The sequence below is a fragment of the Urocampus carinirostris genome, chromosome 5, assembly GCF_059441175.1.
Source record: "Urocampus carinirostris isolate Australia breed hairy pipefish chromosome 5, RoL_Ucar_1.0, whole genome shotgun sequence".
Classification (NCBI taxonomy): domain Eukaryota; kingdom Metazoa; phylum Chordata; class Actinopteri; order Syngnathiformes; family Syngnathidae; genus Urocampus; species Urocampus carinirostris.
Window position 1 is genome coordinate 3,637,682 of NC_142353.1, and position 27,867 is coordinate 3,665,548.

Genomic DNA, 27,867 nt, shown 5'->3' on the forward strand with positions numbered 1-27,867 from the left:
TGTGAAAATAACTTTGCTTGCACCTTGTTTTGAAACCATTATTGAGCCTAAAGACTCGTAGGTAACTGTGGTAAGGTGTATGTGTTACTGTATATTTATATTGATATAGGACAAAGGGTCTGGCATTATTATTATTTGATCGATTTTAACAACTCATCAAACATCACAGAGTGAAAAAAATGTGCTGAAGAATTAGCTTTGGCCTGGAGAGCGGGTTTGGCAATTTTGTTGAATTTTGTCTTTATATATCTGGTCTCTCTCTCTCTCTCTCTCTCTCTCTCTCTCTCTCTCTCTCTCTCTCTCTCTCTCTCTCTCTCTCTCTCAAAAAAATAAATAAATAATAAAATAAATTATTTTTGCTTTTATGGCTCTTTGGGTCAAAAATGTTCCCGACCACTGGTTGAAATTGACAGTATGTAAACTCATTCAGTAGAAGAACAAAAAGAAAAAAGGATACGCGGCAAGAATCCCGAGAGGATTTCTTTTTCCGAGTCGCCACAGAAAATAATTGAGAAAGTGATTATTCCAACAAAGTTTGCTAAACTCTGTTCTAAAGCACCCGATTGGTGGCGGCAAAGAAGGTCCCTGCAGATTCTGCGGCCACACATTTCAAAAGAAGAAGACCCGTCTTCGCTCGCTCACTGCTGCACAAATCACATCGAGAAGACGCTGTAGGAGAGTTCACCAGATCTTAGAGAGACCTCCACCTTGCAATGAATACACTGGTAACCCGCCAATTTTCAGTAGACATACCAGCGCTGCAATGAAGGTACTTTTTCATTAAGCTTTTGTTTCATATTTTGTTTAGTTTCTTGCTTAAATGCTTGCTAGCATCCAGCTAACATTAGCATTGTAACCTGAGCTTCTCGCATCGGTGGCAACCTTATCCTGAATGTAGTGTGAATGTAGTGTGACACTCAATGTTGTACCCTTCTTGTTAAACGTATTGAGTTGTACGCATTATAAAATATTTAAATGGCGTACTTTTGCTTGTGAAGCTGCGTACCAGCAGTTCTATAGTAGTTGGGGTTTTTTTTCAACGAGAAGATGCTGTGACGTGCGGTAAGGTTCGTATTTGGTGAGGCAGAATTACAAAAAAGAACCTACATTTTACTTATCATTTGACAGAACAAGAAGGCATTTTATAACTGTAGCATAGAGTAAAAAAAACTTTTTTTCGTCTTACCTCAAAGGGACAGTGTGTATTATATAGAGCCTCCTGTTGGAAAAACCAATTTCATTTAAAAACAAAAAACATATTCATTTTCTGATAAAGAAAAATATATGAACTATCTTGTAAACATGCATTTTTTAAATAACTTGTCAGTTGAGAAATTAGCATTTATTTGACATAAAATAATCCTCGCCAAAAGGGAGCTGACATGATTGGCATGCTGCCCAGGCAAGAACCTGTGCTTTTTTTTTTTTTTTTTTTTGCAAATATCTTTTTTTTCACATAAATTCTTTTTAGAACATTGTGGGGAAAATGTTCCACTGCACAATAATTTTTGCTCATTTATTGTTATTTTCTCTTTTCCATAATTTCATCATTTTCTTAATTATATTTTTTATTTACCCTTTTTCTTCCCCTTGGATTTATTTTTCCACAGTTAATGAAGGGTCTATCGAGACAGACTGGCATGATACATTGCAACAATTTCATGCATTTACAAGCTCTTCAACCAAAAGTCCTGTCAGGAGAGATGAGCTCCTCTGGCAGGTATGGTCAACTGGCATACTTATTTCTGAATGCCAGTAGTGATGATCAGTTCCTGAGTTGGAAATTGAACCACCATGATTGATCTATATAGATTAAACTCATCTGTTGTTTATTTTGAATTGTACTTTATACGCGCTGATGGCGAACTGCTTCCTCTATCGTACTTTCACTGGCAGTTGAAGGGGATGATCAAAAGAAGATGGGTCTTTCATCAGCATGAACTCTCTGCCACACGGTGAAAGAAGTACCGTATTTTCCGCACTGTAAGGCGTACCGGATTATAGGGCGCACCCCGGAAATAATTTTTGGTCCTATTTTTGACATACATAAGACGCACCGGATTATAAGGCGCTACAATGGGAACGTCGACAAAACAGTCAGATAGTTCAGTCAAACTTATTACCCCCTTAACATTCCGAAAGCTTGCAAATACGTGTCGAGAACACGTGCTGATGCGGTGTCCGTACGATGTCACTCAAATGCATCGTTCCATCATTCGGAAGGTTAAAGTCTTGGGAATCAAGAAATGCCAACCATTCCTTAGTTTCTATTTTCTTTTTCGCTCGCAACTTTACGGTGCATATGATAATAAACACTTGGAATCGAGTTTAATTTAAAAATAGACACTCCATTCCATCCATTATCTGCACCCCTTATCACAGAAACATCGAGTTCAGTCTGAAACAAGATACAGGGAAAATATAAAGCTGAAGTAGCTCACCGAAGTTGTTGTGTTCAATAATAATGTGCAGCCATGGTCCTCTTATATCCGTGAGTTTAGTAAATCCAGGAGAATAAAATATTTACAAATACAGAGAAGTAAAAAATGCTTTCTGTATCCCGTCAACCCAACGTGCTACTCACATTCATCTTTTTCGGCCAATTGCAGGCTTTGTTTTGCCGTTTAAGCCAATGCCAGCCTGTAAATGATAAAAAGGATCCGCCCCTTGACCTCCGAATAACTTTAGCCAATAGTGATCGATTCAACTGATGATTGACACGTCTTTTTTGGCCAATTGCAGGCTTTGTTTTGCCGTTCAAGCCAATGCCAGCCTGTAAATGATAAAAAGAATCCTCCCCTTGACCTCCGAATAACTTTAGCCAATAGTGATCCATTCAAATGATGATTGACACATTGGTTAGCCAATGAAACGCCGGTAAATAAATCCCAGCTTACACCGCGGACTACTTGGCGTTGGGGGGAAAATCTAGTCGGCGGCTGCAAGTTGGTTGCAAGACTTTGCGAATTAATTTTGTTCCATAAATAAGGCACTGTATTATAAGGCGCATGGTCAGCTTTTGAAAAAAATAAGGGCTTTTAGGTGCGCCTTATAGTGCCGAAAATACGGTAACTGTGCCCAGTCTTCATAATAAATACAACAAATAGAAAATGTTCCACTGTACGATAATTTTTGCTCGTTTTAAGTATTATGTTGTTTTCTCTTTTCCATATTTACATCATTTTCTTAATTGTATTTTCTTATTTACCCTTTTCTTCCCCTTTTTTTCTTTTCCCTCATTTCCTAATGTTTAACTTATTTTAACTATTTTATTTGTCATTGTTTTCAATTTTTTTTTCCCTTTCCTTTCTTTCGCCCAATTAAGTTCAAAAAGCCTTCGCTTAACGATTGCCTATTGTCTGCCATGAGACGAAAGAATTGCGTGCCTCACTCTGCATCTACAGACGCCCAGCCAAATAGTATGTTACATACTAATTGTATTAATAATATTCATATGTGAAAAGTCTGTGATTTTAATTAAAAAAATCCCCATATTGTAAATTTAAATGAGAAGGGACTTGAGCCCTGACTAGAAATACCATTTCATATATTTTTGAATGTAAATTATTTTGATTTCCCCTGCCTGCATGTCACTGATGACATGTATTTAAATATGACAAGGAGCAATTTTTGCCTTTAGTTTTGGAAAATGTACAAAATTGAAGCGAAATAAATCGGAACCGAACATGCTTCTTTTGAATTCTTTAGGCAGGGGCTTCTTCCGTGTGGGCTTCATGCTGTGGTCTGTTGAATGAAGTTATGGGTACTGGTGCCGTCAGAGGTCAGCAGCCAGGTTTCGGCTCTGGTGCTGGACCCTTCAGGTTCGCCCCTAGTGCGGGATACTCAACATATCCGCCCACGAGCTCAGGAAGTCCAAGCCTTCTGTGCAAGTCCTGTGGTCTGGCGTTCTCGGTCTTCAGGAGGAAGGTGAGTAGGACAGCAGGTGCATCAGTTTGAACAAAACAAAGTAGCTCAGGGTTTAAAGTGTGGAACACAAAATAACTGTCTGCAAATGCAACACATAAGAACCTTTTTGCCCAAAAAGTGTTGGTCACCGAGTGATGCATGTTTTACTTCCTTTTTTTTTTTACAACTCTATATTAAGAAGTGGGCAGCACGGCGGCGAAGTGGTTAGCGCATGTGCGGCACAGTTCATGTCTTGGGAACCTCCTGCGTGGGTTCAAATCCAGCTCCAGACTTCCTGTGCGGAGTTTGTATGTTCTCCCCGTGCTTGCGTGGGTTTCCTCCGGGCACTCCGGTTTCCTCCCACATTCCAAAAAACATGCATTTCAGGTGAATTGGCCGGTCCAAATTGTCCCTAGGTGTGAATGAGCGAGTGAGTTGTCTGTCCCCGTGTGCCCTGCGATTGGCTGGCAATCAGTTGAGGGTGTCCCCTGCCCACTGCCCAATGATTGCTGGGATGGGCTCCAGCACCCCCGCGACCCTACTGAGGATAAGCGGTGTAGCTAATGAGATGAGATGAGATATTAAGAAGTTTGGGAAGCAAATGAGTGATCATTATTGAGAAATGATGGACTAATAAGTTCATTAATTGCCCGTCTTAGTAGGCCAACAATAAAATTCAAATTACAGCACAAATCTGATGAATGTTTCAATTAGAAGTGCCGTGTGATTTTGGCTCATCTAGAACCAGATGCTGAGGCATGTCATACCCCCATATTTCTTTGTTTATCTAATATTGTTAGTCGTTGCACATCACTATACAGTGACATCTAGTGATAAAATATTTCACACTGTCCCTTTCAAGCAGATTACAGTAATTTATTGTATGAGTCTCAGGTAAAACTCATTTTTTTACGTTTTTCAGCTTAAATTCCCAAAAATACATTTCAAATTACACCACAAAACCAACAAATGTTTTATTTGGGACTGCAGTGTGATCCCATCTCATTTTGAAACAGATGCTGAAACATGTGTCGTTCCCTCCCTTTAACGTAGTGCTCATGTTTATTTATGGTGATCGTTTTCCTTCTGTCAAGACCTGAAGCTTGTCTCACTCGCACTTCCAGTGAAATCCCAAACTGTGCATGTATTACTTTTTGATCTCTGTACCTTTGAAAAAATGCACCTTGCTGTTTAGATGGACGAAGAGCTTCAGCAAAGATCTTGTTTCTGAGTACATTTTTTGTCCAAATTCAGTTTTCCATGGATTAACTTGCAACATACCGTATTTTCTTCACTATAAAGGGTACTGAAAAACCCCAAATTGGCCAGAAATTTGAAAGTGCGCCTTAACTTGGTGCACCTTATATACTGCAAAATACAGTGCATAAGATTAGAAATGCATACTGTATTTATAACAGGGATGTGATTTTTCCGCTAATTCGCGGAATTCCGCTTTTTTTATCTCCAAAAATAAAATTTTAAAATTTCTGGTGTTTTAATTGGTAAAAAAAAACGATTTCGTCTCGACAGCATGCCATTTGAGTGTTTCCGTAACTGAAATGAAACGTACTTGCGATTGGTTGAAGTCTCGTGTTGACCAATAAACGCGCTTGTTATAGGAGTGTGCCATTGTTCATTTCTCACACGTTTTTGCCGGGTGTTTAAAGAAAGATGTCCGTGATCGAACGCAAAGATGCTCCGCGAGCTAAAGAAATTGATAAGATTGTAAAAAACAAGTTTCGATGGGACTGGTTGGAGAAGGAATTATCTACGAATGTTGGAAAGAAGACTGTGACGAATTTGTTCAATGACTTTATTCGGAAGATCGATCGTGCCGGGAAAGCACTTTGCATTTGGTGTCATGATACCATCGACTATGGTGGGAGAGGTTTCAAAGCTCTTGAAAGTCACGCAAAGAGCAAAAAACACGTGAAAGAACTCCAGTCAAGAACGACAAATTATTCCATCGCTGGAAGTTTCGGTGCCCAAACGAAAACTCCAAAACTTTACGGCCTCCATCCCTTATTGACATCACAATCGGAAGCGGTAATAAAGAGACGTGATCCACCCCAACAACCTGTACCAGTTGCTGATAGAGTCGTGAATTTTGAGGTAGGTGGTAAACTTTTCAAATTTATTTGACAGTTTTCCCATTTTTTTCGAAAATATTATAACGTAATAAAAATGGCCATAAATATTTAACAATTACAATAATAGATTTTCATGTGTACATTACACCAACACTTTACTGTAGGGCCTATACTTATTGTACTTTCATTTATCAAATACTTGGATACGCTGCTATTAAAGAAATAAATTATTACATTTAAAATATGATTTAGGAAATTTAAAAATATTATTAAGCCTAATAGTAATCAAAACTATTGTCAGTATTTATATTTTTTAAATTAAGTACTTGTATGATATTCTACCATTGATTTTCTTAATGGCCACGATATTATTATGGTACATAATTTACTTAATATTAATAACATGGTTAATCATTGACACAAACTCAAATGAATGCTGCATGTTTGCACTTTTTAGGTTTCAAGATGTTGAGTGTCTTGATGTATGCAGTTACAGAGATGATCTTAGTCGAATGCATGATTGTGTTTTTATCAGAGCTTGCTGCATGAGGTATTTTATGTTTTTGTTATCCATTATGTATTAAGAATGATTGATTAAATGATTTATTGCATGGTAAATATTATTTCCAATGGTTTGTAGCTAATTTTCAACATTTTTTTGTCACCATAATAAATACTCTGACATGTGAATGTGCATGAAAGTTTAGACTAAATCCTTTTTTATTTACTTTGGTCGCATGACATTTTGGATTATAATTCAAATAATTATTTAAATTATTTAATTGTTTACTGATTATTGTTAAATTTCTTTTATTCTTCAGGCAATGCTGTTGGGAGTGCTGGCCGAAAATTCTCTTCCGTTCACCATGGCCCCAAAGCTCATCACACTGTCAAAGGAACTGGCAAGGGATCCAAAAGCTCTGAATGGACTGTCCATGGATAGAACCAGTGCATCCTACAAAACAAAGTATGGCCTTGCCCATACTATGCTTGATGAGACTTTAACAAACTTAAGATCCTCCCACTTTTCAATGAACATTGATGAGTCCACCAGCAACAATCTACACCGTGTCCTGTGTGTTCTCGTCAGCTATTTCTCCCCGTCGACAAAGTCTGTTGTGGTGGAACATTTAGCATCTTTGAGTGTTGTTAAAGTTGACGGCAAATCTCTCTTTGATGAACTCTCAGCCCTCATGACCAAGAACAATATTCCCTGGAGCAATTTGGTGTCTGTGTTGATGGACTCATGTGCAGTGATGCGGGGTTCCAAATCTGGAGTTGAGACGCGTTTGCGAGAGGGACCAGCACCACATCTCCTTGACATAGATGGGGATACCTGCCACCACATCCACAACGCCTCTAAGCATTTTTGCAAGCCATTTGAGTACAAGATTGAAGGACTCCATAATGATCTCTTCAACGATTTCAAGTGGTCAACCGATCTGAAGGAAGCTCTTCAAGAAATTTGCTTTCTGACAGGCATCACCTTCACCATGCCAGAGAGATTTGTCAGCCATCGATGGCTTTCAAACTATAATGTTTCAATGTCCACCTTACGCCTCATGGATGTCTTTACCATCTTCTACTATGCATTTCTTGGCAGAGGAGATAAAGAACTCTATCTTCCCACCATCATGGCCATCTACCACAAGAAGGATCTTTCAAGAGAAGTCAAAGCCAAACTCAAAGACATACAATCAGCTTTAGGCCAAAAGAACATGACTGAGGAAGGAAGGAAGAGGAAGCAGAGGATCTATGAGAAGATATTCTTCACAAGATTGGATACGCTTCTCACCCTCAACCTGTACACAGCAGTTCTGCCCTTGCTGAAGAACTATGTGATCACCTTTGAGACGAAAACGCCAATGATCCACAAGCTGAACGACAAGCAAGTGTCCTTCTTCAAGAAGTTCTTGTCCTGTTTCCTAAAGCCAGAGTCCCTTCAAGGCTGTAAACTGACAGAAATTGAACTGAACAACAAAGCCAACCAACTCCGAGAAAATGATATTTTCTATGGTGGTGTCACCAGCAAACTGATGGATTCTTCTAACAAGTCGTCAGTTGTGTTCAAGTTCAAAGCCAAAGCCAAGGCAGCATATCTGGCATGTGGTCTGTACCTTCAGAAAAAGTTGCCCATGAACAGCAAGCTTCTGAGAGCAGCCTCTGCCATTGACCCACTTGCCAGAGGACACAGCTCAACTTTAAACCAACTGAAGAAGCTGTCGTCGTTGGTCACCAATGTCCTTGATGAGTCAGAGCTGGGGAACTATGATCTCGAGGTGAGAGAATACCAGTTGGACAGTGAGTTGCCAACACCTTTGGACTCAGAGGGGAAGGCAATTGCACTGGATCGTTGGTGGGCCCAAGTCTTTGCTGTTGGAAGATACCCAACCCTGGCCAAGATGGTGAAGGCTCTCATGAGTTGCTTCCATGGGCCGCAAGTAGAGGGGGCTTTTAGTGTCATGGGTGATGTCCTGAACCCCAAAGCATGCAGAATGGACATAGCCACATACAGTTCTATCCAGACTGTAAAATATGCCCTAAGAGCAAGAAATACCACCTCTGTCAGCCATTTTGGAAGGAAAGACATTCTGATGGATCCTGTGCAGTCCATACTGTGCCTAAATCTGAGGACATCCTCCAAAAGGTACAGGGAGGAGAAGGATGCAGAAGCAGCTATGTTGTCTGCAAAACGAACAGAACTTGCTGTGAAACAGGACACCCAAATGAGCAAGGCTGCCTCAAGAAGAACCATCAAAGCTGCACAGAAGCAGGCTAGAAAGACCCATTCCAAAGCAATGAAGTCTAGGAGGAAGTAGTGTTTGGGTCATGTGAATGGATTTAGCTGTGTCCCGACGGATCACCACCTTATCGTGGTGGGGCACTTTGCGCGTCTCCATGACCCCCAGAGCTATGTCGGCGGGAGTCTCGTACTCCTGGTAGGGTTACCCAAGCCGAACAGGTCGAAGGGTAGAGTCCAGACTAAGAGTGATCCCAAAAGCTGGTGGCGGCACGCTTTGAGGCGGTTTCCTACAGACCTGGATCCCGTTAGCCGCCTGCAGTTGTAGAAAGATGCCGGTCGTCTAGGGTCTCCCTTGCCACTGGAACCATCTTCTTTACAATTAAGATAGTGGCGTTGGGGAAATGTTTTTTAATGTGACTGATTTTGAGTTGACTTAAACTGTAATTTTATATGGGATAGTTCAATATACATTGAAAATTTATGCTGTTGTCTTGTCTATTTCTTTGTCATCTGAGTGCATTGAAAGTACTTAAAAAAACCCATGAGCTCCGGGGGGGGGCTTCGCCCCACTTTTCCCCCCACCAGGGCACTGCCCTGGTCCTACCTGGTTTCCCCCCCCCCCCCCCCCCAGCTAGCAATCACCCCCCCCCCCCCCCCCCCCCCCCCGCTAATTTTCAGATAATTTCACTTTGGTCAAATCACATCCCTGTTATAAGTATGTGTTACTACATGAGGTATTATGATATACCTCTGTATTTGATTTGGTTTTAATAGTAATACATAGGTATGCAATGGTATTTGAACCCGGCTTGTGGCGATGAGGGGACTGACACTTTACCATGTGAGCGCCAGTGGTACACATGACATAAGGCATTAGAGTTTATCTTATTATCACACTAATTTCGATCAAGCTGCCAAAAATACTGGTTTCTGTCATTTATTCTGACAGGTTAAAGGGTCTCTCCATTTCACCTGTACGTCAATACTGTTGGAAAAGATAGTCTTTCAACATAATACTATACAAGCTCTTTCATGTTAGTATACATATTAAACCGAGAGGTTATTGACACACGGGTGAAGAAGTGGACATACTGTCAGAATGCACCATGCAAATTAATGTTTATGGCACTGTGAGTAAAAATAGTGTAAGAATGTGATAATGATGCCCTTTTTTATGTCAATGGTGCCAATGGTAGTGGTAAAGTGTTGCACACTCATTGCTGCAATCGCATATACTAAAATTGGAACGATACAGGTGTCGATCGCCTTTGGTTGATGGTGGACGCATCAGGTTAGCACTGCTCATTCTATGTGTTTATACTGTCATTGTCGTCGGTTTTAAGAGTATTGTTAATTATTAATTTTACAATTCTAACCGTTTTAACATAGTTAGAAGTAAAGCAGCCGAGTCCTGCCATGGCCGGGCATTATACCGGCGGGGGGAGACGTAACTGCGTGAGATTCTTGCTCAAAGATGTTGTGGCAATTTCGGAGGGAATGTCAAGGACGGATTTTATTAACAAGTTTGTTGAAAAGATTCTGAAGTTTAAAAAGGAGGAGGTACATGCTGTCATAAAAATGACTTCTGGCAAAGGCTTTGATGTGAGTTTTGAAACGGCAGCTCTTTATCAAGAGTTTTGGAATCGCTTTGAGGGAGTGAAGTCCCAGTTTTCAGGATTCACAGTGGAGAATCTGACTGATAATGCTAACAAGATTGTCGTTGTTAGAATGTTTAGTGAAATAATCAGTGCTGATGACGTCTGTTATTGGTTGAGTAGATACTGCTCAGTAAAAGGCCAGGCTATGAAGGTGAGGTGTGAGAAAGGCTATTGGACTGGTGCCTGGAGAGTACCAGTCCAACTACGGCAAGATCCTCAGGGCTTTCAGGGACTGAAACAAATCCCGTCGACTATATTCCTGGGGGAAAACCGTGGCTTTATCCACTATCAAGGGCAACCGAAACTCTGTCGCAAATGTGGTGAGCATGGGCATCTGGCTGAGGTATGTGATCGAATTTTTTGTGGAAAGTGCAGAACAATTGGACATTCCTTTGAGGAATGTATCAATAGCAGAAAATGCAATCTCTGTAGAGAAACGAATCACCTCTTTAGAAACTGCCCGAATTCGTTTGCTAACAAATTGAAAGCTAGGAAGGCAGTTAACAAAGACAACAAAGACAATGAAATGATGTCAGACAACATAGATAATGAAATGAATAAATGTCACAAAGACAATGAAATGAATAAAGATAACAAAGACAATGAAATTAATAAAGTCATGGAAATACAAAATGAAAATGAACAAGAAATTAATGAAGTTATAGAAATACCCAATGAAGACGAACAGGAAATGAATAAAGTTATGGAAATACCCAATGAAATTGATCAAGAAATGCACAAAGAAATTGGACAAGACAAACAAATTGAAAAAACAGATGTACCTACCAAAACCCCTGGAGCAGAGACCAGAGAATCAAAATTGAAACAGGAAGAACCTGGAAATTCTAATTCGATTTCTCATAAAATACCTGAATTTTTACATGACAAACGAATAGAAAAAGCAACTGCCACTCCGAAAACACATATTAATCAGGAAGGGCCTGGAAGAGAGTTCAAATTAGCAAATTTGTTTGCTACGCCATTGCCGGGATTTGGAGAAGACAAACAAATAGAAAAGGCGAATGACTCTCCAAAAACCCATACGGGCACTGGAAAGAGGAGTAAAAGTAAGACAAAATTGGGAGTGGTGAAAAAACCAGAAACAAAGATAAGAGATTTAGAAGAAAGCCGATTGCCGGTGAATAAGCCCACAAGGGAACTGTATGAAGTTGAGACGGAAGAAGTCGGGGAGGGAAAAAAATCTGACCCTTTGTGGGCAGGGAAGTAAGAGACCCCTTGATAGGTCCTCTGGCTCACCCCCTAACCCAGAAAAAAGGGGAAGACCTGGAACCACAGACAGAGAGTCAGAGGGTCCCAGAGTTTTCCCCGGTGAGTCTCAAAATGAGGTACTACTCTTAAATGATGTGTCTGACACAGGTGACACTCTCGATGATCTCGATGATCACCAAAGAATGGACTCAGATCCCCCGGTTTTGTCTAGCTAGTTTAAATACTTTAACAACAATTATGAACATTACATTCTCTACTATCAATGTGAGAAGTGTGAGATCAAAGGTTAAAGCTCACAGTGTTTTATCGTTCTTAAAAACTATCAGAACAGATGTGTTTTTACTACAGGAATGCTGCATCCCCTTTCTAAAAAATTATAAACAGTGGGAAGAGATTTGGCCATATCCGTCATTATGGAGTGGCTCGAATGAAAACCGTAACGATGGGGTAGCCATTTTAATAAACAACCCTCAACTTATCATAAAGGGGAGTACTGTGATGAGAGACGGACGCGCAATCTTTCTTATATAGGGAATGATTTTAACCTCATTAACATATACGGCCATGCCGACAGACAACTCTGGTACGAACTTTTAGAGGACATCCAGTCGCATATGCTAGGCCATCAACCACTAATCGTGGGAGGAGATTTTAATTGCATCCTAAGTAGGAAGGATAGAAAGAGGAACGATGAGGAGTTTAAAGTAGATAAAACATCAACTTTATTACAAGACATGTGCCGGACATTTAAACTGGTGGACTGTTTCAAATCCATACATCCAGGAGAGGAGGGCTTCACCTGGTTCAGTAGTGACAATGCCAGAGCCTCTCAAATAGACTACATATTTACGAGGGGTTTAGCACAGAGTGATGCAAGATTAATTCCAGTTTTTTTTTCGGATCACTTGCTACTGTCCTGCTCTTTCTCATTTCCTTCAGGTATGACTGTTGGGAAGGGTTTGTGGAAGTTAAACTGCTCCCTGCTGGAGGATGAGGCTCTAGCCGCACAATACAGGGAGCTGTACAAAGACTGGCAGACCCTTCAAGACTCGTATGATTCACGAGCACAATGGTGGGAAATGACAAAGAAACGAACACAGACCTTTTTTAAAAATGCAGGGAAAAACAAGAAACTTAAAGAGATGAAACGCATGTCGGGACTACAAAGAAGACTCCAACGCTATTTCATCCTAACAGAAAAGGGGATGGACTTTAATGATGAAATCAAAGAGACCAAACAAGAACTAAACGCTTTGGCGGAAATAAAGAGCAAAGGCATCATAATAAGAAGCAGAGAAATAGAAGAAGGGGAAAAATGTACACGCTACTTTTTAAAAAAAATTATGGGCAAAAATAAGGGGATTTTTAAACTTCAAAACGAAAACGGGCAAATAACAAAGGAAAGTAGTGAAATAACCAGATTGGTCGAAGACTACTACAAAAAATTATTTGAAAAGAAAGAAACATATGAGAATGAAATGGGGCATGTATTAGATCATATTTCAAGATCAGTGCGTCAAGACCCCTTTTTAACATCGGACTTTACCCAAGACCAACTGAATGATTGCATAAAGACTATGAAAAAAGGCAAATCACCCGGGGAGGACGGACTCAACCTCGAATTTTACCGGACTTTTTGGGATATTTTAGCACCAGATCTGTTAACTGTTTTTAACGAATTTTCCAGTCGAGACCATATGCCAGACAGTTTCAGAATAGGGATAGTTACTCTATTGCACAAAAAAGGAGACAAAATTGACTTAAAAAACTGGCGACCCATAACGCTTTTAATCGTGGACTGTAAAATTTTCAGCAAGCTTCTAGCAGCACGAATGTCTGTTGTCTTGGGAGACTTGGTTGATCCAGACCAAACCTGTGCCATTGTGGGAAGGAAGATCAGCGACAGTCTCATGCTGATCCGTGACACCATTTGTTATGCAAGAGACAGAAACATGCGACTAGCGGTCCTAAACCTAGACTTTGAAAAAGCCTTTGATCGAGTCTCGCACCAATACCTCTTCAGGGTATTGCAAAAATGTGGTTTTCCCCAAAAATACATCAAGTGGGTAGGACTGCTATACCGAGACATCTACAGCAAATTCATGATTAACGGGAATTTATCGTAAGCAATCGAGATCAACTGCGGTGTACGTCAAGGTTGCCCTATGTCTCCCCTTCTCTATGTTCTTTGCATTGAACCTTTGGCACAAATGTTAAGAAAAGATAGATTTGTCGAAGGCATCAATATCCCAGGAAGTGGGGGACAAATTACCAAGTGTGTTTTGTACATGGATGATTTTAATATTTTGTGTACTGACCGCGCATCTGTTGGAAGAGCCCTTGACTTGACTGACCTGTTTGGGAGGGCGTCTGGGTCAAGGCTAAATAGAGAAAAATCACAAGTGAAGTTTTATGGAATGTGGAAAGAGACAGAAAAGGCAGGACTCCCGCTGACGGTGTTAAAGACAGACCAGAAAATCCTAGGGATAAAATTCAATGCGGATGGAGGAGGCGAGACCAACTGGGATGACGTGACAAGGAAAGTTAAGCAAAAACTTGTTTTTTGGTCACTAAGAAAACTGACAACAGAGGGGAAGGTCCTAATCATCAAAGCGATCATCCTCCCAATGCTTTTGTCAATCAGTTTAATTTTTATGCTTAAAAGAAACGTGCTGTTACAACTGGACCGAGCCATCTTTCGCTTTGTCTGGGGCTCAAAGTGGGAAAGGATAAAAAGAGATACAATGAAAAAGAAAAAGGAAAAAGGGGGGAAAGGAGTGCCTGACCTCCAGCTTTTCCTGGGAAGCAAATATGTCTCTCTCCACTTCCAAAACGCTGTGGGCCCACCCAACAACCCGAAAAGTCAAGCAATGACCCGGTTTTGGATGGGCTCATATTTGCGGAAGCTAAAGCTTGTACCAGACAATCGTTTGATTCCAGTTTCGTTTAACTTGCCACCAACACATCTCTTTATTCGGGATTTTTTGAAGAAGTTTGATTTGGAAACACAAGAATGTCACACTTTACAAAACCACAGGGCACTTATTGCTATTGTGCAAGAGCGAGCTACAGTAAGCCCTGTGCGGGGGCTTGCGTTTGGCGAATCCACAACGGTTTGGAGCAACGTCAATCATCCTGCCCTCCCAAACAGACTACGAGACTTGTCATGGATGGTGGCTCATGAAGTTCTCCCAGTCAGAGCTGTAATGCACCACCGAGGAATGTCAGCGACTTCGACGTGCCCTCGACCTAGCTGTGGCGCCCAGGAGTCGGTGAGGCACCTTTTTTGTGAGTGCAGCGCTGCCCAGGTCTTGTGGACAATGGCCGAACAACTAGGAAAGTTACCGGACTTGCCAGCAGGAGAGGTCCCTGATGCACAGTACGTGCTTTACGGGGTGAGTCGGTCGAGGAGGCCTCGGAACGACTTTGCCAGGGACTGGCTCACTCTCGCCGCCATCAAGGACGCCATCTGGACCTCCAGAAACCTGCTGGTATGGAGGTGCAGGCAGATCCCCCCCGTGGCTGTGCTCCAAATGGCTGCAGATACCATACAATCTGCGAGCGGCGGGCCTAGGACGCAGCCATAAAGAAGACTCGTCTGCACCCACCCGGAGGGGGGAGCCGGAGCTACACTGTGGGAGTCCCGGCAGCAACGGCTTGGGTTGTGGTACCCAGAAGGGAGAGGACCCACGCAGAAGGGAGAGGACCCACACAGAGGACTGGAAGAATGCTGCTTGGGAGGGTGGGATGGCAGAGCTATGCCCTTGCACAATAGTATTGCCTTTTACACGCTGGTTAACTACTGTTAAAAGAAAATAACTCTGAAATTGTTTAATTGATGTTGAAAATGTCAGGAAAAAATGTTAAAACGTCATATCGTCACGTCATATTGTCAGATATAAAAAAATTGTGAATATGCTTGATGGCTGTGTTTTGCTGCTGTTGGTGTCAGTGGATTTGTTCAGACCGAGGACAATCGACTTTGGCCTGGACGGATCTATTGACACTAACAAAGATGTTATATAATGAAATTGTGAATATGTTTGATTTTCGAGAAGGTTTGTACAAACCTCACTTTGTGTTTGCTGTTAAAAACGTAATATTGGAATATAATATTGTGAATGTGCTTAATTGCTGTTGAGATTGTCATGATTGTTTTCTGTTTTTAGTGTCAATAAATTTGTTCAAACCAAAAAAAAATCCAGGTACAGTTCACAATTCAAATAATATTTAGAGATTTTGATTAGCAATCAGCTGTTTGATCACAGCACAATTAAATGCCAGAAGTACAGTTACAGTATATACAGACAAACTTTGTAGCTCTTACTGAAGTCCTAATTACATGCACCTTTTTAGTCTGGTGTGCTTTATATATGAAAAATAAAGGACAACAAGACTATTTTTGGGGGTGCGCCTTATAGTGGAAATATGCCTTACATGTAGAGTTTTCAGCAGCTTTCTTCCCCTTTTCTCTTTTGTTTCTCTAAGCATATTTGCAGCGACTGCAAGAAAAGCTTCTGCTCTTTGTGTTCTGTGCCTCTGGAGAATGTGCGCATTTGCGCCACGTGCCATCTGCTAAAGGCGACCGCCTTCCATCGGCCTCGGCTCATGCGGTTGAGGGTTAGAGACCTGCGGCAGTACTTGTTGCTCCACAACGTCCCCACCGACACCTGCAGGGAAAAAGAAGACCTGGTGGACCTGGTGCTCTGTCACCAAGGAAGCGAGGAAGATGAAATGGGGGAGGAGGCCGACACAAGTAGCTTCCACTCGCCTTCCATGTACACTCCACCGCCTTCTACAACTCAGTCTGCCTCAGAGCTGTCCCAACTTGCTGCCTCTCAGGAGGAACCTCTCAGCAGAAGTGATAGTTCTGACAGCAGCCAGGTCAGTGCTTGATTCTTAGGAAAAATTTAAGACAAAGGAGACAGAGGCTGGGTTTGAAATTCTTCATTTATTCCTGTCTCAAAAGTTTAAATTACAAACAAATTGATGTTTTTCTTAAGTACTGTATTTATTCGTGCATAGCACTTTATTTTTTTATACATGCTGTTTTACCAGTCATGGCGGGGTGAGCGCCGTATTCTCTCTACTAGACCACTAGTGATATACATGATAGACGAACAGGCGTTAGGTCTTATGTCATGATCACCCTAGTCACAGTACCAGAGACAAATATTAATTTTGTTGTGCAGTTCACCTGTTACAATGACTATGAATTTGCAACTTACAATGCTTAATAGAATATCATGAAATAATCGTCTACTGCCTTTTGATATATTTTTACAATTAGTAGCACAGTGGTTAACGTTAGGTGCTCCCAAGTTGCGACCTGGGTTCAATTCTAATTGTATCCAACAGCTTAAACTGAGAAAAAGTTAAACGAAATTTTATACAGATTTTACATCAAAAATTCGGGAGTAACACATTTTACGCGAGTGCGCGTTATACACAAATACAGTAAGTTGACTTTGCCAGATCAATAGAAAATACTTTTGCATTACTAAAAACAAGCATAAACTTCTACGCTCAAAACTAGTCATGTTTATTTGTGTAGCCCTTAATCACAAGGAGTCTCAAAAGGGCTGCACAGACCACAGATTATTACAAACTACTGACTATTATTACAACTTTCCTGATCTAAAACCTACATAAGGGCAAGGAAAAACTCAAACTTCAACATGACTAAAATGAAGAAACCTTGAGAAAGGACCGCACATGAGGTAATCGCCCTTCCAGGATGACCAGGCTGCAACGGATGTTGCAATAACAAATCATACACAGATATTGTCAACGTGAGATATAGGTCATTCGTAAGCTATAGAATAGAAGTGTGTTTTAAGCCTAGATTTAAACAGTCCCACTGAGGTTGCAGATCGAATCTCAGGGGGAAGAGCATTCCACAGAACCGGGGCCTGAATGGAGAATGCTCTTGAACCTGCGATTCTCTTCTTGGCTCTTTGGATCACTAGTAGACCAGCATTTTCAGAGCAATGCGTAGGGGGAAACTAAATCTGAAAGATATGAGGGAGCAAGTCCATGTACGATTTTGTATACTACCGACAGAATCTTAAATTCACATCCGACGCTTAGTTTAAAGCCTCACTGCAGCATTTTGTACCAGCTGCAGACTCTTGATTTTGGACTTGGGGATTAGTAAATAACAGTTATCAAGACGGGAGGTAACAAACGCATGAATTATAATCCCCGCATCAGACTGGGACAGCATAGGGCGAATTTTGGTCTCTCAGGAACTGTCCTCTTCTGGTTCAGATCCTACCTCTCAGATAGGACGCATTGTGTTAAATATGGTGAAATTACATCTGAGCCCTTTAGTGTTACCTGTGGTGTTCCACAAGGTTCAGTACTTGGCCACCTTCTCAGCATTTACATTCTTCCATTAGGTGATATTATTCGCAAGTATAATATCAGTTTCCATTGCTACGCAGATGACACTCAACTATATCTTCCGATGGAGGAATCTGCCCCACTAAACTGTGGAATTTTGGAGGCATGCCTTACTAAGATAAAAAGATTGCTGTTACCCAACTTCTTGCGCCTCAACCCTGAAACGACCGAAATGTTAAATATTGGTCCATCTAAATACCGTGACTTGTTCTCAAAAGCTGCTCTGAATATTGACGAATGTAATATCACCCAGAATGACTCAAAAAATTTTACGTTGAAAATAACAATAACCCCCTCATCCCCTAAAACTAGTGTGATTTTAACCGTAAATGATCGTCTATGCTGAACGTTGGTTTCTTTACCTTCTAAGAAAAAAGTAGCATAATCTTCCATGCCAGAAACTAGCATCATATTCGTTGCAGAAAAATAGAGGCTAATTCTTCAACGCTGAAAATCCGCACGATCTCTTTCCACGCCAAAGTCTAATGTCTAAACTTTGTATGCTGAAAATAAGCAACATGTCCTTTTACACTGTAAACTACCATTTGACTTTGCCGAAAATTAGCATATTTGTCTACAATGATTTGTTTACAATAACCATCATCTTTTTTTAGGACGTAAACTTATTTGTGGAATTTTAATTTCGTCAACTAGGCCACATGTTTACATAAGGAACAAAACAATGTGACTAGTATGCTTATAGGGCTGTGAATAATATACATATACATATATATATATATATATATATATATGTATATATATATATATGTATGTATATGTATATGTATATATATATATATATGTATGTATATGTATGTATGTATGTATAATATACACATATTATTTTTTTTAAGTTTATTTTTCTGCTAAATAATTGTTTAATCCATATGTGTTTGTCTCTTTTATCGACTGCAATCTTATATTTTGCAACACCACTCTTCACCCTGCTAGTTTTTAGCTATGTGCATGCATTAATTATAAAATATAAATGCAAAGAGTTGTGTGGAAAGGTTTGATCATTTTCAAGATTTTTCTTTTGAAGTCATTGGTTGTTCGGATCAGCAATTTAAGTAAAATTTGTCTTAAAGCAAACAAACACAGTGATTTTTTTTTTTTTTTCGAGAAGTGAAATTAAGTTTATTGGATTTTCAGAAAGTGTTCAATCATGACTTATACAAAAGTAGGCAGGTGCATGAATTTGGGAATCCCAACAACATTTTCATGACATTGCCAACTAATTAAATTTGGCATTTTACTGGCTTTGCATTTTAATGCTATTAAGTGATGCATTCAATATTGTGTTTTTGACTGGCCAAATCATGTGAGACATCGTGACACTATACTCTGCAAATAACATTTTAAAGATGGTCAACCATATATGAAAACAAAATGCAGACGTCTGCTGCCCTTATACAATTATATGATTACATTGTTTTCGTATGTTTTCTAATGTCCCTGTAATCATTTGTTTTCTGTTTTGTGCCCAAGTATCTTGGAACATCAATCCCGAATTTAGTTTTCTGTACATTTCTTGAAAATACAGTGGCCTCTACATCAGAGATTATTTGTTCCCTGTATCAAGCTCGTATCAAGAATTTCTTGCATATCAAACAAATATTCCCTAAAAGAAATGACAGAAACCCAATTAATTTTTTCCCAGCATCCTCAAAATCTTCAACTGTTTCTTAAATAATTATGAAACTCATCTTCCCGATTACTAAAAACACATTCAACTATTAATTGAACATAAAAACACAGTAATATGACAAATGAGATGATATTAACGAAATAAAATGCGAGTTCATTATGAGCGCTAACCACGGAGTATGTTAGCAATTGCTAACAGAGCTGAAAGGTGTGGGAGAAGTGAGGGAGCTCAAGAAAATGTGATTTAAAAAGTAGCACGAGAGCGCAGGATCAGATATAGAATAGTCTTTATTGGCATTGGTAGTGGACATTGCAGGATGAACAAGATAAACTCCTATTCAAGACTAGGGCCGGAGTGGGCCCCTTTTTTAGCCTGGGAGTTTTACACCTAAAACTATGGGGGAGAAATTTGAATGAATGGAACAACAGCATGTGCTTATGATGCATTTTAATCGGGAACAAATTTGGGTATGTTTGTTAAGTTGATAGAAAGCACTTAACCATTTTAATTCAAAGAAAAAATAAAGATTCTGATATAGATGAAAACATATTTACCTATGTACAGTAACAATAATATGAAATCGAAATTGCATTTGCCTTCCCAACAGATTGTTAGGATTTAGACTAAACTCTTATGGAGCTCTGCACACAGTGCAAGGCACTCCGTTTGTTCTTTCACTCAGTGCAGTCTGCGCTGAAGGTAGATACAACAATATCCTTTTGGTTTGCAGTTTTTTGTTACATTTTTACAAAAGAACTTTGCTTGCGCCTTGATATACTACAAAATAATATTTACAATTAGCAAAATGAAACCCCCCAAAAAATCTTTTTACTTGACCTTATGTAGGTTTTAGATCAGGGGATGGTGTAATAATAGTCTAGTTTGTAACTGTGGTTTGTGCAGCCCTTTGAGACTCCTTGTGATTAAGGGCTATACAAATAACCTGGATTTGACTTGATTTATAAAGCAGCTTCTCTACACACATTTTAAGTAGGATAATTCCAACCATCCATTATCCACGCTGCTCATTCTCAGTAGGGTCGCGGGGGTTCTGGAGCCCATTCTAGTAATCTTCAGGCAATGGACAAGGGCCATACAATCCACTTGCACATCAACACCTAGGGACAATTTGACCTCAAGGTATCATGCCTTGGTTAAGAATGATTAATCTGGCTCAACAGCAGGCTGTCTGCTGTTTTGCATGTTGTAGTAAACAATGTTATTCTTCTGGTTTTGATGCAGGACATTGGTGATGCCACATCAGTGTCGCTCCTCAACTTGGACCCCAGTGAACACTCTCCCGAGGTAATCAGAGTACAAATCTTGTGTAATTTACAACTACAACGAAAACTGAAGCGAGGGATCTTTTGATGTGACCGTAAACTCTGTGTTCTGCTGTCTCTTAGACAAGCCCCCAAACGCAACGTCTGCTCCGGGCGTCCCTCTCGGACATCTCCGATGTGGGCGACATTGAGGGCCTCTCAGTGAGGCAGTTGAAGGAGATCCTGGCCAGGAACTTTGTCAACTATTCAGGGTGCTGCGAGAAGTGGGAACTAGTGGAGCGGGTCAGCAGACTTTATAAAGAGTCGGAGAAGAACAGGAAATCATGTGGGTATTTTATTTGAATGAATATGCATAAATGTTAATAAGTAGGGTTGTACCACGATTTCAATAGTCTGTTAGTCACCGTCAGTTGAAAAATAATCATTTGATAATTATTGCCGTATTTCCCGCACCTAAAAAAAACCTAAATTGTGTGAATTGTGCTTTATAACCAATTGCGCCTTATATACCGCAGAGTACGGTGGAGGAAATTGGAAATGCATACAGTATTTTTAGGTGCACTTAACTACACGCTTTACTGCAGGGGTCTCAAACTCATGGTCCGGGGGCCAGTTGTGGCCACTGGGATGACATTTTGAGACCTCTGCTTAAATATGCGAGTTCAAGGGACAGTGTGTATTTGCCCATAAGATGTTGGTGTATGTAAACAAGTGCTAAAAGCGCAACTGAAGAAGACAAAATACAGAGACTCAAAGCGACCAGAACGCACTTTGATACTTTGGAAAATACTTTTTTTATACCTTTTTTCCTATTTCTTCCCTATTTTTTTATTCCCTTAAAAGAAATAAAAATTCCCTTTTTGTGTTTCTTTGTGAAAGGCTCGATAATAATTGAAAGAAGCTCTCTTTCGGTCTCCGTAGTTTGTAGTCATTTTTAGACTACACATTGCAGCGTCAGCTAGTGGAGGAATATAAAATAATTTCCCTTTAAGAACAGACGAATGTTTTTATCAGTGCTGTTTTAAAAAAAAAAAAATCAATTTGGCCCAACCTCACCCAGATCCTAGCTTCAGTGGCCCCCAACTCAATTGAGTTTGCCACCCTTGTTTTACAGTATACTTCCATATTTGAGCAATGATTGATCAAACGATAATATAGAACGCAACAGGATTCGAACACTGGTTGTGGCGTTGAGGTCGAAAACTCTACCACTAGACCTCTGGTGGTACAGATGACATACGATAACACTGGTTTACAGGGTGCATATAATGTATCTCCACTTTTCTCCTGTGCGTCTTTCCCAAAAATACTATTTAAGCTGTTTTACGTACGTATACATGATAACCTGACCCACAGGCAAAGAATTGGAGGGACTGGTTAACCTATGAGAATGCACGATGTAAATCTGTGTTCTTGGCACCATGAGTAAAAATGGTATGATAGTGGGATATGCTTGATGCTTTTTCGTACGTCATTTGTATCACTATTGGCCTAATGGTAAAGTGTGGGTTAATTGTTGTAGGGCTAGCTATTAGCCTGTAAATATGATCCATGTCATTGTTCATATGATTTTGTTTTCTCTCTTACAGTGGAAAATGTGAGCAGTGCTCTAACCAAAGGTACATTTCTCTTTTGTCTTCAGTTGCACTCTCAGCTTTTACCCTCAGATACTGTAGCCTTACCTGATTTTTAAAAGCGACACTCTTATCACGGGTGTTTTTCTAAATGTGGCTCAAATTTTCCTTACTTTAACTCTCCCACGCTAAAGTAGTGGCCTTCCCCTCTCCTATCTGCAATGGAGCCATGAGAGGTAAGTTGGTTTTCTAAATGTGCTAAACAATCATATAATCATCATATTTAAGTGTTTTGTCATTGTCAACCCTACTCTTTTACATGTTCACTCAAAGCATTCTTTTTGTGAAATTCCCGCATGCAGTTACTTAAAGCAAGATACAGTAAATTACTGTGAAAGTCTGTGGTCTTATTTCATATTTTCAGCCAAAGAAGCATACGAAAACTTAAAAATGTCCTCAGTGACAGCCCTACCCTATGGAGGACCACAATCCTGCCACGTGTAAAAATAAATATTTGAATAAATACCTAAAACTAAAAAAACATATCTTGCGACTTTTTTTTCCTCTCTGTTTTTTGGCTGCTAAATGAAACAAAAAATGTATACATACGAATGCACAAAACTGAATACATATACCTTGTGAATTATATTATTTTTTGATTGCTTCTGCTAAAATTTAATGGACATTTTTTCATTGCGCTGTTGTTAGAATGCGCTATTTGTCATTGCATTTTGAATTCCACCTGGGTAATTTCCATGTTATTCTCAGTTTATTATATCCTATTGAAATTACTGCCTTGGCTCATAACTTGACAAGACCAGGAATTGCAAAATGTTATGTGTTTAACACATAACATCTCGCTAATGAATATCGGCTCCATTAATACTAATAATCCTAATTGTCCCTTTTTAGAGCCATTAATTGTTCACTTTGATTCTTTCGGGGGTTCAAGAACGGGCTAAATAGTTTTTAATTTCATATTGGGGAAAATTTGCTCCTTACACGAGCAGTTTGAGCTCTGCCCTCTGAGATTCGACCTGCAACCTCAGTGGAACTGTTTAAATCTAGGCTTAAAACATATTTGTATTCTATATCTCATGAATGACTTATATTTCATGTTGACACGGTCTGTGTATTGTTTGTCAATGCTACACCCATTATAACCTCATCCTTTCATTTAATTTGTTTTTTTACATTATACTTTATTTTATACTTCATTTATAATTTTGCCCTTGTGTAGGTTTTAGATCAGATGGTCAAATAATAGTCTCTAGTTTGCAATAATCTGTGATCTGTGCAGCCCTTTGAGAATCCTTGTGATTAAGGTTTATACAAATTTACATGACTTGACCTGACTCACTACTGGAACAAACAATCCCTTATAAAAAGGTACCACTGTAATGCCCTCAATCCCTTTTTATTTTGATTTTTTTTGGTTGAACAGCGCCAGGGGGCCACTAGAGCAGTTTGACCCAAAAAGCCATAAAAGCAAAAAAAAAAAAAAGAAACCATTATATATATATATATATATATATATATATAAAATCTCATTAGCTGTACAGCTTATCCTTATTGGGGTTGCCAGCCAATCGCAGGGCACACGTGGACAGACAACTCACTCGCTCAGTCACACCTAGGGACAATTTGGACCGGCCAATTCACCTGAAATACATGTCTTCGGAATGTGGGAGGAAACCAAAGTGCCCGGAGGAAACCCACGCAGGCATGGGGAGAACATACAAACTCCGCACAGTAAGGCTGGTAGCTGGATTTGAACCCACGCAGGAGGTTCCCATGACCTCAGAACTGTGCCGCACACGCGCTAACCACTGCTCCTCCGTGCTGCCCATATATATATATATATATATATATATATATATATATATACACATTTGATATGGTGGAGCCACACCATATATTTTGAGACAAAATTCAACAAAACCGCCAAACACGCTCTCCAGACATAAGCTAATTTTTCAGAGCATTTTATTTCACTACGTGATTTTTGATGCTGAAATCTTCGAAATAAGATTTAAAATACCACTTAAAATTCGTCTCACTCCTTCAGTTACTTGAAAGTGTTGAGGCTCATTTTTGTCCAAAATAATGCTTTCAAAACCGGGTGCAAGCAAAGTTCTTATGTAAAAAATGTCACCAAATCCTGTAAACGGGGATACCAGCATGTTTACCATCAGTACAGACCGTGCTGGTTGAGGATGAGTGTGCATGAACTGTGCTAAGCTCTACCACTCGGAGTAAAAGGAAGAAAAAGATGAGACAAAAAGGGAACACAAGAAAACAGAGGGAACATTTTTTTAAAGAAATGAGAGACTAAAAAAATAAATGAAAAAAAAAACATTTTTTGTCTGTTCTCTTTGATTCCCTTTATTTTATTTCCATTTTCTTTAATTTCTCCAATTTCCTTGTTTTCTTTTTATTCCTGTTTCCTTTTTGCGTCTGTTGTATTTCTTCCCAATTTTTATTCCTTTTTAAAAATAGACTTTTTTGTTTTAGAAAGGCTAGTAAAAACAGCTAACCTTCAGTCTCTGTAGTTTGTAGTCTTCCTTGGACTCATTTTTGGTTGCACTACAGCGACATCTAGGGAACAAATATAAAACACTGTCCCTTTAGGAACAGCAGCGCTGTTTTTGTGGGAAACTGCATCTGACCCAACCTTAGGTCTTCAGCTTTGCTAGACTTTCTGTGTAATAAGTTTTGTTGTGTGGCTTTTGATTATAAAGTGTCTCAAGCATGAACCTAGATTGTTTAATTAGCTTCCATATACAGTACTGGATCATTTACAGCTATGACGGCTTAACTGTAAACTGTAGTTAAAATGGTGTCTTTTATATGAACCTTTTCATCAGTCTGTATAGTCTCTGCTTCACATGTACGTAGAGCACTGGCCTTGGGACCGAGAGCAATAGGTTCCCGACCCCTGCACTAGAGCAGCGCTTAAAAGCCACATGTTAACCTGGAGCTGTAGGCTTCAGAACCCCGAACATGACCAACAGAATGTGTTTTTCTTTGTTGTTTTTGTTTGCAGATGTTGAAAAGGGCCCGCCGATGTTCCTGGACGAAAACCTGTGCAGGATCTGCATGGACGCGGTGATCGACTGCGTTCTGCTGGAGTGCGGCCACATGGTGACTTGCACTAAATGCGGCAAGAGAATGAGCGAGTGTCCCATCTGCAGGCAGTACGTCGTGAGGGCCGTGCACGTCTTTAAATCCTAACTTCAACTTTACCACAGATGCTCCTCAGACAGTAGTTCCTTAACTATACAGATCACATCCTCTTAACCCTTTTTTGTGTTATACATTTTTATTGCCCCATTTTCACACGATTTGCACTTTTTGAAATGGTTTTGCTTTTCCACTGAGAATCATTCCTGATCTTAACATATCTCTTACAAAAAGAATGTTCTGCTTATAAAGCAGGGGTCTCCTACTCAATTGAGTTGGAGGAGGCTGAAGCTAGGGTATGGTTAGGCGAAATGGAGATTTCCACATAAACAGTGCTGATAAAAACAATCTGCTGTTCTTAATGGGACAGTGTTTTTAAATTTGTCCCCTAGATGTCACCGTCATGTGTAGTGCAACCAGGAATGAGTCTACAAACTATGGAGACTGAATGTTAGCAAACTGCACCGTTTTTCTTCAAATTTACTTCAAAAGGAAGAAAAATAAGGAAAAGAGGCAAAAAAGGAAATCAGGAATAAGAAGAAAAGTAGGGTAAAAGAAAGTAAAAAAATAGAAAAAAGGAATTAAAGAGAAAAAGGACAAAAACCTAAAAATGCTCTTTTTCTTTTTTTCTCTTTTTCTTTTTTTAGTTTTCTGTTGTATTGCTTTTTTTGTTTTACTTTGTCTTATTTTATTTTTTCTTTGTGTCCCTTTTTTCTTATTTATCTTCTTTTTTTAAAAAGTAGTAAGGTGCGTTTTGGTGACTGAGTCTCTGTATTTTGTCTAATTCCGTTGCGCTTATACCAATTGTTTTCAGTGGTGCGACATCTAGTGGGAAAATAAAACCCATTGTCCCTTTGACTTTTATATTAAAGCGGGGGGCCTCAACCTGTCATCCTGGGGGCCGCGCGTTAGTGACCCCTGCTATAAAGTGTAGCCAGTTTTGCTTACACGTAGCAAGCGCCTCCTTGTGTAACTGTTGCTAGTAATTACATAAATTCGAGTGATTGCATTCGTGATAGTACTAAGACGGTACACTAAATGGTGCCAAAAATGGGGGGCGACTTGAAGTTTCAGTCTTCTTACCCATCACATTGTGGCTTTTTAGCAGTCTGATGTGTGGGTAGTCGAGGAGGCCGAAATGCTATGTTCAGCAGTTATTCAGTACCTGGCTGCGTAGGCTTGCCAACCAGATGACCCCAGACAAGTGAGATTAGAAATAATAGAAGATTTGTTTCTAAACTCCTCAAAATGCATAGAAGGAGTCACCACAGCAATAGTTGGTCTTGGTCATCGCCTCAGTCTCTGCACTCAAGACTGAAATCGGTGCTAATCAACCTACGTCACTATTTTGTTGTCAAACTGGTTATAACTGAATGTTCATTCCTTTTTTTTTGTTTACGGTTGTATGTGAAATGAAGGGTCTTATTTTTTTTATTTTAGTTGTTCAAGTAGAATTTTTATTAAGCAATGATATGTCTGGTTATATGTATATAGAAATGACTTGCTATGTTATGTACATTTGCATAACTTAAAACATGAAATGTATTTATTTTTCCATTTGATTTAACCTGTGTAAAGTGAAATTTTAACAGACTTGCCTTGGAACGATTTTTTTGTCAGATCAAATGAGTTTGTCCTTTGTACTTTTTCCTCTCCCTTGTGTTTTACCATCCCTGTGCTACGCTATTAGAAATTCTTTGGTTACCCATCTCTGAACATTACAGGCACAGATGTCATGACTGCTGCTATCATTGTGAACTATTCCTTCATTAACAGCATCAGGAAAAGGCACACTTTCATTTTAGAGGGAAAGTATTGTAATGCGCTGTCTTTGGGAATGTTGTACATTTTATTTTAATAAAAAGTTGTTTTTTTAAGAACATGACTGTCTCATTTATCAGGAATCAGTGTTGGGAGCTTGTGCGCTTCCACGGGTCTGAGAAATCGCAAAAAGTCTTTTAGCATCTCTGAAAATAACGGTGAGCAACATCAATCCCAAGTGTAGGAACCAAATAATTAGAAAAAATGTCCAAAACCTGGCATACAATCAAGTTACATTTTGCTGACTTCCCGGCAATGTTAGTTTTTCGATTTTGAGCGAATTGAAACAAATGTGTAACTAAAATGTCTTTACAAGATGCTCTGTT

At 39.6% G+C, this 27,867-nt stretch overlaps 2 protein-coding genes across 6 annotated transcripts; both read left to right on the forward strand.

Annotated features, from left to right (window-relative positions):
- Nucleotides 1-633: 633 nt before the first annotated feature.
- Nucleotides 634-27,602, forward strand: rnf34a (ring finger protein 34a). Of its 5 annotated transcripts, XM_088335377.1 has the most exons (9): nucleotides 634-769; nucleotides 1,611-1,720; nucleotides 3,709-3,927; nucleotides 16,116-16,511; nucleotides 20,923-20,985; nucleotides 21,087-21,288; nucleotides 22,553-22,582; nucleotides 22,732-22,773; nucleotides 25,584-27,602. In XM_088335377.1, the coding sequence occupies exons 3-9, from the start codon at nucleotides 3,760-3,762 to the stop codon at nucleotides 25,769-25,771; spliced, it is 1,089 nt and encodes a 362-aa protein (XP_088191503.1). In that variant the 5' UTR covers nucleotides 634-769; nucleotides 1,611-1,720; nucleotides 3,709-3,759; the 3' UTR covers nucleotides 25,772-27,602. The 5 variants fall into 5 exon arrangements, with proteins under 5 accessions (XP_088191503.1, XP_088191499.1, XP_088191501.1 ...); XM_088335373.1 differs by lacking the exon at nucleotides 1,611-1,720 and having other exon boundaries at nucleotides 650-769; XM_088335375.1 differs by lacking the exon at nucleotides 1,611-1,720 and having other exon boundaries at nucleotides 650-769; nucleotides 22,735-22,773.
- Nucleotides 5,432-9,220, forward strand: LOC148365005 (uncharacterized). The gene is made up of 2 exons (XM_088335372.1): nucleotides 5,432-6,018; nucleotides 6,818-9,220. The coding sequence occupies exons 1-2, from the start codon at nucleotides 5,578-5,580 to the stop codon at nucleotides 8,813-8,815; spliced, it is 2,439 nt and encodes an 812-aa protein (XP_088191498.1). The 5' UTR covers nucleotides 5,432-5,577; the 3' UTR covers nucleotides 8,816-9,220.
- Nucleotides 27,603-27,867: the final 265 nt, after the last annotated feature.